Raw genomic sequence first — 15,191 nt, forward strand, 5'->3', positions numbered from 1 at the left:
ATAAGAGAAAAGTCATCTACCTCATCTGAACAACCTCACTCAATACTTCTAATAAAATCTTTTAACTAAATTATGTAAACCTACTAAATAGTGTGCGCGATTTTACATTACCACCTTGGAGGTTTTGTTACTGACAGGCCTATTTAGCAGTCAACAATAATACAAATATACTAATTGTGTAGTAAAACTATTTTCAATGGTAATCTAGTTTACAGGTTGTAAGATATTCAGCACAGTATGCCGTCGCCGTGGCTTGTGATATTTCACTCTCGCACGTAAAGCCCGCTTACAGGAAGGCGAGGGATGATGGAGGGAAGGGTTGTTCATTTTGACACCAGCTTATCTCCCGTGTCCCTCCCCGAGCCACTGACTACCATCGGCGAGTAATATGTATACCATAATGTATTTTGAAATTAGCAGGGATGGACATTACGTTGATTGTCAGTATAATATAACAATTAGGTTATTTTATACTTTTCAAGGAATTATTACATGTATAAAGCCCGCTACACACGATCAGTTTGATGTGTCAGTTTGGTGTGTTCATTTCTAACTGTCACTTCTAACTGAACGCAGCATTTGCATCCACACGGTCAGTTCGGTGTGTCAGTTCAATGTGCTACGTACATGGGAGTTTAATCCTCCCAGGTACGCTTCCCCTCATGAGAAGTCGTACTCTTTTGTATGTATTTTTTTAAAAATGATTATTTTCCTACGTACACGACAGATTTGTTGGTGAGGAGATCTCTTTCACCTTCCCCACAAGACTTTTATAAGATTACTAAAGTTATCATTTGTTGTGAATGAATGGTGATAAACTTCACATGAATTATGACTTAAATGACAATAAGCAAACTGTAAACAAAACATGACCTTTACAGTACACCGGACAGAACTAACAAACAAATTGTCTTCAGCTTATCCTTAAGTATGAGAATTCTACTAAGGGAGTATGTTTTATCTATGGTATAGGTTATAATGACGGCTGCGTATGCTCAAATACCAAAATTTGACTAACTGAACTGACGTGACGGTACACACGCTCACTTCGGACTGACATCAGTTCGGTGTGTCACATCGAAATGATGAATTTTCATCAGTCCATCAGTTCAGTTTTTTGATGTGAGCTCACATCAATTTGGCGTTTACACGGTCAGTTCGGTGTGTCAGTTCGATGTGAACACACCAAACTGACACACCGAACTGACCGTGTGTAGCGGGCTTAAGGACATCCATTTAACAGTATCTACTTAGCCCGATTACGATTTATATATTTTCAGGTTATACTGTATTGGCGGCTTAATCTTTAATGAATGAATTTTATTATATAAATAAAAGAAAATTATCTTTAGTTAAAACATATTGATAATTTTCTTTGTAGCTATATTATACAGGGTATCTCTTAATTAGTAACTGAAAAGAATGACATTTGCCCCAAAAATGTTTGTCAGCGATATATTTACCATTTATTTGTTTGTTTTAAATTTATAACTTAAAAGTTATTTAGGACATCTCTATGACATTTCGAATACCCTTTTAACATACCATAAGCCATTTAGAAAAGAAAAATCATGAACAAATATTAGTTTGTTTCAAAATGGCAGTCATTTAAGTCATTTATGACTTATATAAAAAAAAATACATGTTTGATGAAAAGATGTAAAGAACGCGGTTATTTGTTATTTAACAGTATCTAAATAAAAATATCGAGTTCAAAACGATAGATATAAAATGAAAAATCATGATTTTTAGGTGTGCAAGTCAGGCAAAATAGAGCCAAGCTTATAGGGTGTGCTTCATTTTGTGCTTAAAGCTGGTACTTACTAACGGGATACCCGGAATAGTTATACAACTGCATTCAACAATAAATGAATTGATTTCGTGTACAATTAAAACAAAAGTTCTATAACATGTGTTCGAAAATGCGTAATTACCGAATTAACAGATTTTTTTTCAAAATTTTAGATCTTTACCGAAACTACAACCTGCTGGCAAAGGACATGAGCAGAGACTCTAGCTGTTTGTTTACAGGTCAAATGTTGGTAATGCCGTTGTTTGTTTGGTCGCGCTGGTTTTAGCCCAGTTAAATGGCGCGAGCCGCAGATCTGTTTAACATTTACCTGCCCTCAGCAGCCCATCGTCATCGCCAACACATGTGGAAATATAAACAGTAATACAGAGATGCTAATCGATACTGCCCAACGTCACTGACGGCCCCACATGTGAATTAATAATACACATAAATATGCATTTTCTAGGACATAGTCATAATGCATAATTCACTAGTATAACTTAAAATGGAGTTATAACTTTGGGCATATTTGTTTTCATCATGATGTACCTAACTATGGATTGTATATATAGTCTCTCTGAATTTATATAATACAAATAATAAGATACAACAAAACAGTCCTTAATGTAACATAAACTCACTGGTTTAGTTAAAAGTACAAATGCTTTTAACATTTCATACAGGGTTCAAAATGGTTTCCATTAGACAAGAGAGTTCATGAACACAAACTTTGGATGTTAGCACGATACAAGTTAGCCCCTCTGGATCTAGCGACGCGTTGGGCTTTTACACGCTGCTCCTCTTAATGTTCTGGCTTAACACTTGTTACGTTTGTACATAATCTGCGTTCTAATGCTGAATAGTCGCTATTCTGATAGATCTTACTAAATTGGTTGTAGACAGTTTTTGTATATTGTCCATAAAAGTGGACAGTTATAAAGTGGACAGTTATAACTGCATTTGTTATTTCAAGGGATACTTTAGACCATATCTTGGAAATGAGTTAAATCTCTAAACTAAAGGAGAAAGAAGACAAATGACGTGGGGCGGTACGAGTTAACGGCTTCAGAGGAAAGAACTATAATTATTCTTCCGGAATCACGCAGTCGATCACCGTTTGTGCATTTATCAAGAGAGATTAGTCCGAGAGCCGCTGAAAAAGTGTTTATTGATTCATCAAGTCTCCGGCCGCGGGCGCAGCGGAAACACACACTATCAATACATGTTATCCATCGTGTTGTCGAGCACAGCACAGCAGTATGATATACAGTACTCTGTGTGATAGGTCATCAAACACTGGGACATTTACTACCGTAAGCATATTAATTAAAAGTAGAGGTGTTAATTATAACATCGGTCGGACGTGTTATGGTCCTTAATTCCAATGTAAACATTTTCTCTGAAAACAAAAAAAAAAATATTTCGTTGGCCTCTTAATTATATCGAAGTTTTCTCTTGTTTAGCAAAAGGTTTCGGATAAAAATTATCGTGAATTTACATTCTGTATTTAGGAGGCAGTGATCCGAAAACGGTAGATGACGGAGTTAAAATATGTACAGAATGATTAAGCGCACAAATATGACTACAGGAGAACTGATCAAGTAAAATGTAAAATACACATTTTCGTGCATACATTTTTTATCAAAATCCTTTGAGAACTACCCACGGTTTTTACTTTCACAAATATCATTTTTATGTATTGTTTATTTAAGACCCGGTAATTTGAAGTGAAACACATAAAGCCAAAACAGTTTAAACAAAATTCACCGGATTTTACAATATGACTACAACAAAGTTTGGGTATTAGCATTAAAGGTTGTGCCGTGAGTTGATGACGGGTGGGTAGTAGGGTTATGGGTAGGGGGTAGGGTGAAGTTTGCGAGAGAAGAGTATTGAAAATGACAAGGTTCGACATTCTCTCCATCAAATCTACGAGCACTTACCTTACAACTAGGTTATCGATTTTTATCATATATTTAACGTCATAGTAGTCAGGTCTAATTGATACTGATCAATACTTTTTATGGTAAACTATATGTTACAGAAACAGTTACTTGCTATCGAATATTCCGCGTAGTGAATATGAAACAGCCACAGTGTGCAATGCAAGGGATAGAATGTTAAGAGGAACATGGATTAATACAAATTCCTAAAATCTTAATTATTATGGGATGTATTTTATTTGTAGATTATCCTAGACACACACACACACAATAAGTATATATCTGTGCAAATTATGTATTTCAGTACGAACACAAAACCTTATTAAATGCCATGTATTAACTATATCATGCAGGGCACAGTATTTAGTAATAGTTGAACACTACCTACCTCTCGACAAACTTGAGGAAAGGTATGATGTAGACTTCGAGTTTATAGAAGGTATAGTTATGGTGTCAAATACAAAAAAGGTTCAGTGAAAGACCTTTCTATAACAACTGATTAAATCTGTTACTGGCCGACGAGTTCTTGTGCACCGGCATGCATAAAGCATAAACTCTGACTATATTGCGTAAAATGACAACATGAGTAGATTTTTAAAATCGCTGGTTCGCTCATTGATGATCATGATCAGTGGCGCGAGACTGGAAACGTCTATTCATTAGTGAAACCCGTGTTGTTCAAGTGTCTCCAGATTGTGGGGAATCAGGCGCAAAACACGCTTGTGATCAAAAGGACGCTGTACGTCGTGAACAGCTGATCATCTCCCTGTGATCACAATCTGTCTGTGATCAATGAACTGCCAAACCTATAAGCAACAGGCCCGTGCTTCTAAATAGGCATCTTAGAACTAGTGCTAGTTCAATGATTGCATTGATGTAGTTTTAAAATATTTAAAAATACATAAACATATTGATTACAACGAATGAATGGATAGTTTACAGGAATAATAAATCAACAAAACTTAGAGATTTTTGTTGCGTTGGACATAATTTTACTATCGGTCAATACTTAGATTTTTCATTTATCTGTACAAACTTGTATCTTGTAATATTGTACACTAAAAATGACTCGATCGTGACACGCTCAATGGACAATGTAAACAAGACTTGCCAGACCTTCTAAAACGTGTATTCTTAACTTCAACATCTTCCTACTTACTACTTCAATTTTGTATTTGCAAACTGCATAGCAAAAATAGTTATTTGTGCAACTAGTGAGAAAAGTGAGCAATTGACTCACTCGAGAGAAATCCTTACTCTCGAGCCGTAGGCGAGTGAGGAATGGTTTCTCGAGTGAGGCAATTGTACTTTGAACTCGAGTTGCACATTATACTTTTCCTACAGTTACCATAAAACAAAAACATTTGTGAAGAAACATGAAGAAACATAACCTATTTTTACACAGAAGTGCAGCTGATTTACAGCCAGTGCTGCCAACGTATTTCGCGCGTATACGACGTTGCCTGCATGTTACGCGCTCACTATTTCGTGCCTTCACGTTGCAAATCTGGAGTGAGACAAAGTTAACATTGTCTCACTGGTGAGCGAATTGGCCACTTTGCTTTCTCAAATCAGTGAGAGAACATGTACATTGTTAGGTAACTGTAGGAAAAGTATATAGTGTTTTACTGACACACACATTTTTATGCGATGCTACTTATATAGTTGTTTTTAAAATTATAAAATATTAAACCTGGAGAAGTTACGATCGCTAATAAAATCGTTACAGACATTTTGTAAAGACACAAAGCATTGGATCGGAAAAAGGTCCGTGAAGCCTCATTAACGTGAAGTTATTTTCAAAATAAACGTGCGGTGATTGGAAGTTATAAATCCTAAACACAAATACACCGATTCGCTGCTAATTTAACCGAATTAATGTCATGGTCTTTCCATAATTTCAAATTATTTATAGTTGGTAGTTACAATGCACTCACAGTAGAAAATATAAAAACTGCGATTAAATGGTTAAAAGGAATATCCCGTATTGACGAATACAACTGTCGCACGGCGAGAAAACATTGTCGAAATCACTATGGACGAGTTCTGACGCTGAAAATTACATTCCCCCAGCAAAGTTACAGCACTTAGGCTGCTGGCAGCGTTGGCAAACTCTCCGAGTTCATCGTGAGATCCCTCGTATGTTTGTCGAGACAAAACCTCTTCAAAAATATTTTAGGTTTGTGTTTTAAAGAACTGTGTTAAAATCAGCGATTTTAAAAACTTAGTGTTTATTAAGGAATAAACACGTTTATATTTAAAAATATATATATTTTGAATACGATAAAACGAACGTCTGTGTATTATTTTAATAAATACAAATATCTCTCCGTGCTGACAAAGGTTTTTATTAGTGTTAATTGTTCTAGACTCATGTAAACGATAACACATTAAAAAGAAAAATACCCCCGCCGCAGCAAACCTGCAGACTAAGCGAATTTCCATTTGCCTGATTGGATTTACACTAAAATGTATCCTTAAAAATATCACATTTATCCCTACAAGTTTCCAATGTTAATCTTATGGAGGAATACGAAACTTTAAAGGGCTCCAGGGCTTCACTCTCTAATTATTTCCCTAAAAAGAAAGTTTCCTGCACAACATCACGTTATGTTCTTTCCAATGACACCAAAAACATGACAATCGGTTCAGTAGTTTAGGAGGAGTAATTGTCACAAAAAATCTGCTTGCGTATTAAATAAGTATAGATTTAAATAGAATCAGTTTAACACATACTTAGGTTTGCTGCAACAGGGAGGGTAAAGGTGTTTTTTTATGTAAAATGTTAATTGTTAGTAAGAAATAAAAACATGTTCCAAATTTGGGCAAAATATGTTATTAAACAAGCAAACTACAACAGTTTACTTATTCTCCATAAGAATAACATGGGGATTTTAAATTTGCAATTTTTTGGAATTTTCTCCGCAACCATTAGGCGCATTATAACGCTTCAATATACTAAATTATTTGTTTTTTTAAGCTCTACAAAATAGTTTTGAAAGAAATTGCTAAATTTGATGTTTTTTGGGTCAAAAATGGGAAAAACCCATTTTTACCCCATAAAACCCCCCATAAACCCCCGTTCCCATGGTCCGATCATGCTGGTTCGCGAACTCGTTCGAATAAACGTAGGTTTACACGTTTGTACCAAATTTAATCAAAATCGGATCATTTTTGCTCGAGTTATCGCGCTAACGGACACATATATATATATAAATATATATATATATAAATATATATATATATATATATATATATATATATATATATGAATTTGAACGGATGGTGTTTTTGGCCTCTAGGGACCTCAAAACGGAAAACAAAAATCGGTCCCGGGTCCAGGTCTTACCATGAGTACTACGGTAATAGCTTATTCCCTATATGGGAAATTCGCTAAAAATGTTCTAAAAAAAATAAGAATTCGAAAAATAAAGCCGCATAAGAATCCTTGTAACTTCTTAGAGGTTACCACAGCATAGAGGTTTGCTCAAAAGAGTACCAACTTCAGAAGCATGAATTTCAATATGTTTTTTTCGAGATATCCTCATTCCTGTCGGTTACTGTTTTCCTAACAACTTGGGTCGAGTAGCTTTACAGTAGCAGGGGTCGATTTTGATGGTTCCAAAACATATTTAAATATTTTCCCATATAGTAATGCCATCGACGGTGGGTTTTATACGAAATGCATTATTTAGTTTTAGATTTGCGATACATATCCTAATCAGCCAAATTAAATCAACCCCTAGTAAAATTTTAGTAGTGGAAACAAAGATATATTTTCAAACAAAATTAAACCATAACAATATTTTAAACCTGATTCATGAAACCAATATGAGTTGTGTTGGTCTTTGAATCCATCCAAGATATGAAAAGTCCTGTGTGTCATTTCATGCGATTCCAATCAGTTGCGAAGCATGGATACGCTAGGATATTGATATTTGAAACGACGCGGAAAGTTGAAAAAAAGAAAGTTTCATATCAGTAAAACTTATGATCATACTAGCTTATCCATCTAAGTGCATCAGACAGAGTCTAGTTTATGGTTAAAAGTAAACTGTATTTTCGGTTCATAAACCCTCAGCGACAATACCTAGACACTGATGTCCGCGCGGCCTCGGACGAATTGCGCGGGCGCGGTTGTTACTTTCATTATTTATTTATGGACTTGATGGCCACAAAGGTTCGTTCTATAATTATGAACTCTTTCGGTTTGATGGGTGGAAATGGTTAAAATGAGGGAGCCCAAGCTACTAACAAACCGTAAGTAAGTGGTTAAAAGTCCGAGAAAAACTCTTTAGTGGCCAGTGGCTCGAGTGAGGTGTTGCCGAGTTGGAAATATCGATTGATCGGAAATCTGCGGCGCTGTAGGGTTCAGTGTCTCCAGAATGAGGGAAATCCAACGGAAAATACGCTGCATGCTGTTGATCAAAGCCCCCACGCCAATGAAGGCATTGGAGTGCGAAGTGCGAGTGAACCCAACACCTTGGCTCAAACGAGGAGGCTAAGCCGTTAACTGCTGAGCTGTATGTTGATAAGAGGAGTACACAATATTCACTGGAAACTGATTATCAATTTGATACTTGGAAGGGAGGAAATACTGTAATAGTGTGATATTAATAACATCTGTCAATTTAATATTTAAACTCCGTAATTATTTTAATTCAGCTTTAAAACACTGGGATAAAAGATTAGAAAGTAGCTTGACAATTCATTCAAAGTAAAGCTAACAATCTGAGGAATGACAAAACGAAGTAATAATTTCCTCTCAGTCTAGTTAAGGCGAATCTAAACTTTACCAACTCAATGCAACCAACTCAATTGTACTTTGTGGCCCGTTTGAGTTTGTTTGTCTCACTCAGTCGTGATTAACAAATTAACTTGATAAAAGCCTTTATACCAAGTCTTAAGTATTGTAATCATATTTCATGCATTCAAAATGTTACTGCTTCAAGAAGTATTGCAGTTTTAAGCCGATCGTCTAAACATTTGCCAAATTAGCTAAAGAACAATCAGTTTGGATAAAGATAGTATTTATTCGTTCTTGTCTTGCAGCTAATATGTTATGTAAAACGTCTTTTTTTAAAATAAATCGAGAACTATCGTTTAAAATTAAAGTAAACCAACAGGAATTTAAAACGATTCAATTCTTTAAAGAGATGATAATATACTCTTTACAATTATTACAGAATCTCATAATTAAATACAAGCGTTAACTAGCTCAAAATCGAATTTGGTCCTACAATTTAAAGCAACGAAATGCCACTGTGAGAACTTAATTGCAAATATTTGGACACAAATCAAACGAACAAGGCAACACGAGGGAGAAAAACACATTTTATGCCGTATAATAAAACTGTATTTTACGGGAGGAAAATTGAATACTCGTTCAGCAGCCTATTTCTTACTAATATAAAAACTTGTGACGGTAAACGTTTTAGACACTTAATAACTTTGACTTAAGGTGTATTTTTACCAATACGTAATACATAATATAGAATTCTAAGCATACATTATATGTACAAATGTTGGGTATAATAGCCCAACATTTTTTTAAATACTTAACGTACTGTACAGTACGTCTAATGAAATATTATTCTGTATTAACCATACTGTACCCTATTATTTAAACTTTTTAAGGTGAAAGAATTGGACAAAAACTGAGTGTGTTTAGTTCCCAGGTAAAACATGGAAATTCCGCATTTTTGGTGATAGTGTACGGGTGTTGGTTTTAATTGTACGATTTTGCCTGATTCATGACTCTATTCTTTTGATGATTTAGGTGGAGATATCCACCTCGGGTTTACGTCATTGCGTCAATTTACAATAGTTCATTGAAATTTCTACACGTGTTTACAAAAATGTAACAAATATTGATACTGTAACATTATTAAATCAGTGCAACTTTGACGACACTATTAGTAGCAAGTAAACCAGTCATCGAACACTAGTATACATAACCTTTATTTTTCTTTCTGTTGTTGTTTTAGTTGCGTTTTATTGTTGGTGTTTTTGGTACTTAATATCGACTCAGAGCTTATCACACAATCAATTCCAAATTAAACATTTCTATTTAAGAAGGTAGCTTTTAACAACTGTCAAAAAGGTCAAGCCTGAAATCGTGTTTAATGATTTAGAGCAAAACACAATTACGATAAATAGTATATGTGGTGAGTGTAGTTGAGCCCGAGCGTTCCTGTGACTGTCGACTGTTGCGTGCAGGATAGGTGATTCATGCAGTAGCTTCCTCGGAAGCACAGATATCGATTGTACCGAAGTGAGCTGTACCTTGACATTACAGTTTGACGAGTCTAGGAACAGTTTACGGCCTCCAATACCACAGGCTCCATAAGTTTTGTTATAAATAAACAACATAGGTATCACCCATTACCGACCATTACCACCCATTACACATAAAGATAAACAGTTACAGAATCACCAGTAGTTAGTTACCTTGCACATTCATTGAGGAGCTGCTTGTACTTAAGTCGTTAAGTAGGCCTACACAAATACTTTAGAAACTTATCCAAAAGCTAAAATAGTTACCAACATTTGACTATAGACAACCGAGATCCGCGTACCCACTGAGTTCCATAAATTTAATTCTCCCTCTTCTCCTAGTAGGCCTATGAAATTGGGGATTTTCCAGTTTTCGTAACCAACAAAAACCTTTAATTTGTCAGTATAGTAATAAGTGTGTTATTTTTCCAAAGTCACGAAGGTAATTTACTGCACTATAGGTTTATAAATTCAGACGTTACAATTTTGGTGCTGTATCATTTTCCTAATCATACTATTTAAGTGTTATTTTACCCTTATAAAGGATTTTAAAGACCTACCTTGATAAGTTTTGCCATAGTCTTGGCGCCATGGTAGCAGGGAGGGAGGCAGTCCTCCAGATGTCCCGAGGGAAGGAAGGGTGCCTGAGGACTACTAGAAGGATAACACTTCCTGAGGATGCTGTTGGCGGTAGTCCGCGGAGTCGGCTGTGTCGGGACCGCCTTCGGAGCTCCGGGGGTTGACACTCCCGTGTTGAACTTCTTGAGAATCCCACCACCTCCTCCCGTCTCCCCCTCTCCTTCCTCGCCCTCAGTGTCCTCGACTAGAGGACTGACAGGACGCTGGATGTTACCACCAGGTCCAAATGAAGGTACGGGCAGAAGAAAACTCTCCTGAAAAAATAAATTATCATTACTTGAGAAAAATAAGGATAAACTTAAACGTTTGTATGTGATTGAGGCAAACTAATGATCGTTAGGTAAATAAACTGTGTGACAATAACAATATTCTATCATTACGATAAGCATTTCACTTATTTACACTCATTCAACATGGTCAACGAAAACTATGATTTTGAATACTGAAGTTGACATGCAAAATGGCTAATGGGTAGCTATATATTTACCAACGCGAGTATGTTTAAATGAAAACAGCTGAATATGACACAATCAAATAGTGTGACACTCGACTACATGCAACATTAGAGATATAGAGGAGTTGCAGCTTGTATCTTTAGCCTCAAAGTGCCGAGGGCTGCAACGCTGAGTTAGTCTCCGAGGAGATATATTGTCACAGTCACTCATACGGAGTGACACCGACTAGACTACATGCAACATTAGAGATATAGAGGAGTTGCAGCTTGTATCTTTAGCCTCAAAGTGCCGAGGGCTGCAACGCTGAGTTAGTTTCCGAGGAGGGATATCACAGTCACTCATACGGAGTGTCACCGACTAGACTACATGCAACATTAGAGATATAGAGGAGTTGCAGCTTGTATCTTTAGCCTCAAAGTGCCGAGGGCTGCAACGCTGAGTTAGTTTCCGAGGAGGGATATCACAGTCACTCATACGGAGTGTCACCGACTAGACCACATGCAACATTAGAGATATAGAGGAGTTGCAGCTTGTATCTTTAGCCTCAAAGTGCCGAGGGCTGCAACGCTGAGTTAGTTTCCGAGGAGGGATATCACAGTCACTCATACGGAGTGTCACCGACTAGACTACATGCAACATTAGAGATATAGAGGAGTTGCAGCTTGTATCTTTAGCCTCAAAGTGCCGAGGGCTGCAACGCTGAGTTAGTTTCCGAGGAGGGATATCACAGTCACTCATACGGAGTGACACCGACTAGACTACATGCAACATTAGAGATATAGAGGAGTTGCAGCTTGTATCTTTAGCCTCAAAGTGCCGAGGGCTGCAACGATGAGTTAGTTTCCGAGGAGGGATATCACAGTCACTCATACGGAGTGACACCGACTAGACTACATGCAACATTAGAGATATAGAGGAGTTGCAGCTTGTATCTTTAGCCTCAAAGTGCCGAGGGCTGCAACGCTGAGTTAGTCTCCGAGGAGGGATGTCACAGTCACTCATACGGAGTGACACCGACTAGACTACATGCAACATTAGAGATATAGAGGAGTTGCAGCTTGTATCTTTAGCCTCAAAGTGCCGAGGGCTGCAACGCTGTGTTAGTCTCTGAGGAGAGATGTCACAGTCACTCATACGGAGTGACACCGACTAGACTACATGCAACATTAGAGATATAGAGGAGTTGCAGCTTGTATCTTTAGCCTCAAAGTGCCGAGGGCTGCAACGCTGAGTTAGTCTCCGAGGAGGGATGTCACAGTCACTCATACTAAGTGTCACTCGACTAAATGCAACATTAGAGATATAGAGGAGTTGAAATTTTTAACTTTAACCTCAAAGTGCCGAGGGCTGCAACGCTGAGTTAAGTCTCCGAGGAGGGATGTCACAGTCACTCATACTGAATGTCACTCGACTAAATGCAACATTAGAGATATAGAGGAGTTGCAGCTTGTATCTTTAGCCTCAAAGTGCCGAGGGCTGCAACGCTGAGTTAGTCTCCGAGGAGGGATGTCACAGTCACTCATACTGAGTGTCACTCGACTAAATGCAACATTAGAGATATAGAGGAGTTGAAATTTTTTAACTTTAACCTCAAAGTGCCGAGGGCTGCAACGCTGAGTTAAGTCTCCGAGGAGGGATGTCACAGTTACTCATACGGAGTGACACTTAACTACATGCAACATTAGAGTTAAGAGGAGTTACAACTTGTAAATTTCGTCCTAAAGTGCCGAGGGCTGCAACGCTGAGTTAGTCTCTGAGGAGGGATGTCACAGTCACTCATACTGAGTGTCACTCGACTAAATGCAACATTAGAGATATAGAGGAGTAGACATTTTTAACTTTAACCTCAAAGTGCCGAGGGCTGCAACGCTGAGTTAAGTCTCCGAGGAGGGATGTCACAGTCACTCATACGGAGTGACACTTAACTACATGCAACATTAGAGTTAAGAGGAGTTACAACTTGTACATTTCGTCCTAAAGTGCCGAGGGCTGCAACGCTGAGTTAAGTCTCCAAGGAGGGATGTCACAGTCACTCATACGGAGTGTCACTAGACTACATGCAACATTAGAGATATAGAGGAGTTACAACTTGTAAATTTCGTCCTAAAGTGCCGAGGGCTGCAACGCTGAGTTAGTCTCTGAGGAGGGATGTCACAGTCACTCATACGGAGTGTCACTAGACTACATGCAGCATTAGAGATATAGAGGAGTCACAACTTGTAACTTTCGCCTCAAAGTGCCGAGGGCTGCAACGCTGAGTTAGTCTCCGAGGAGGGATGTCACAGTCACTCATACGTAGTAACAATCGACTACATGCAGCATTAGAGATATAGAGGAGTCACAACTTGTAACTTTAACCTCAAAGTGCCGAGGGCTGCAACGCTGAGTTAGTCTCTGAGGAGGAATGTCACAGTCACTCATACTGAGTGTCACTAGACTACATGCAGCATTAGAGATACTCAGGAGTCACAACTTGTAACTTTCGCCTCAAAGTGCCGAGGGCTGCAACGCAAAGTTAGTCTCTGAGGAGGGATGTCACAGTCACTCATACGGAGTGTCACTAGACTACATGCAGCATTAGAGATATAGAGGAGTCACAACTTGTAACTTTCGCCTCAAAGTGCCGAAGGCTGCAACGCTGAGTTAGTCTCTGGGGAGAGATGTCAGTCACTCATGCGGAGTGACAATTGGACTACATGCAGCATTGGAGCTTCGGAGGATTTGCAACTTGTAACTTTCGCATCAAAGTGCCGAGGGCTGCAACGCTGAGTTAGTTTCCGAGGAGGGATGTCACAGCCACTCATACGTAGTGACACTCAACTACATGGAGCATTAGAGATATAGAGGAGTTGAAATTTGTATCTTTAGCCTCAAAGTGCCGAGGGATGCAACGCTGTGTTAGTCTCCGAGGAGGGATGTCACAGCCACTCATACGTAGTGACACTCAACTACATGCAACATTAGAGATATAGAGGAGTTGCAACTTGTAACTTCCGCCTCAAAGTGCCGAGGGCTGCAACGCTGAGTTAGTCTCCGAGCAGGGATATCACAGTTACTCATACGGAGTGTCACTCAACTACATGGAGCATTAGAGATATAGAGGAGTTGAAATTTGTATCTTTAGCCTCAAAGTGCCGAGGGATGCAACGCTGTGTTAGTCTTTGAGGAGGGATATCACAGCCACTCATACGTAGTGACACTCAACTACATGGAGCATTAGAGATATAGAGGAGTTGAAATTTGTATCTTTAGCCTCAAAGTGCCGAGGGATGCAACGCTGTGTTAGTCTCCGAGGAGGGATGTCACAGCCACTCATACGTAGTGACACTCAACTACATGCAACATTAGAGATATAGAGGAGTTGCAGCTTGTATCTTTAGCCTCAAAGTGCCGAGGGCTGCAACGATGAGTTAGTTTCCGAGGAGGGATATCACAGTCACTCATACGGAGTGACACCGACTAGACTACATGCAACATTAGAGATATAGAGGAGTTGCAGCTTGTATCTTTAGCCTCAAAGTGCCGAGGGCTGCAACGCTGAGTTAGTCTCCGAGGAGGGATGTCACAGTCACTCATACGGAGTGACACCGACTAGACTACATGCAACATTAGAGATATAGAGGAGTTGCAGCTTGTATCTTTAGCCTCAAAGTGCCGAGGGCTGCAACGCTGTGTTAGTCTCTGAGGAGAGATGTCACAGTCACTCATACGGAGTGACACCGACTAGACTACATGCAACATTAGAGATATAGAGGAGTTGCAGCTTGTATCTTTAGCCTCAAAGTGCCGAGGGCTGCAACGCTGAGTTAGTCTCCGAGGAGGGATGTCACAGTCACTCATACTAAGTGTCACTCGACTAAATGCAACATTAGAGATATAGAGGAGTTGAAATTTTTAACTTTAACCTCAAAGTGCCGAGGGCTGCAACGCTGAGTTAAGTCTCCGAGGAGGGATGTCACAGTCACTCATACTGAATGTCACTCGACTAAATGCAACATTAGAGATATAGAGGAGTTGCAGCTTGTATCTTTAGCCTCAAAGTGCCGAGGGCTGCAACGCTGAGTTAGTCTCCGAGGAGGGATGTCA

At 38.6% G+C, this 15,191-nt stretch overlaps 1 protein-coding gene across 1 annotated transcript in view; it reads right to left on the bottom strand.

The window, feature by feature from the left end:
• The window catches only part of LOC128983951 (uncharacterized), a 412,009-nt gene that overhangs the window by 133,169 nt on the left and 263,649 nt on the right, over positions 1-15,191 (bottom strand). Inside the window, exon 44 of the mRNA XM_054403229.1 lies at positions 10,572-10,904. Coding sequence (XP_054259204.1) covers positions 10,572-10,904 — 333 coding nt within the window. The remainder of the gene's footprint in view (positions 1-10,571; positions 10,905-15,191) is intronic.

Source organism: Macrosteles quadrilineatus, unplaced genomic scaffold (genome assembly GCF_028750875.1).
Source record: "Macrosteles quadrilineatus isolate MER2022 unplaced genomic scaffold, UCM_ALF_1.0 Scaffold_2__2_contigs__length_208266976, whole genome shotgun sequence".
Classification (NCBI taxonomy): domain Eukaryota; kingdom Metazoa; phylum Arthropoda; class Insecta; order Hemiptera; family Cicadellidae; genus Macrosteles; species Macrosteles quadrilineatus.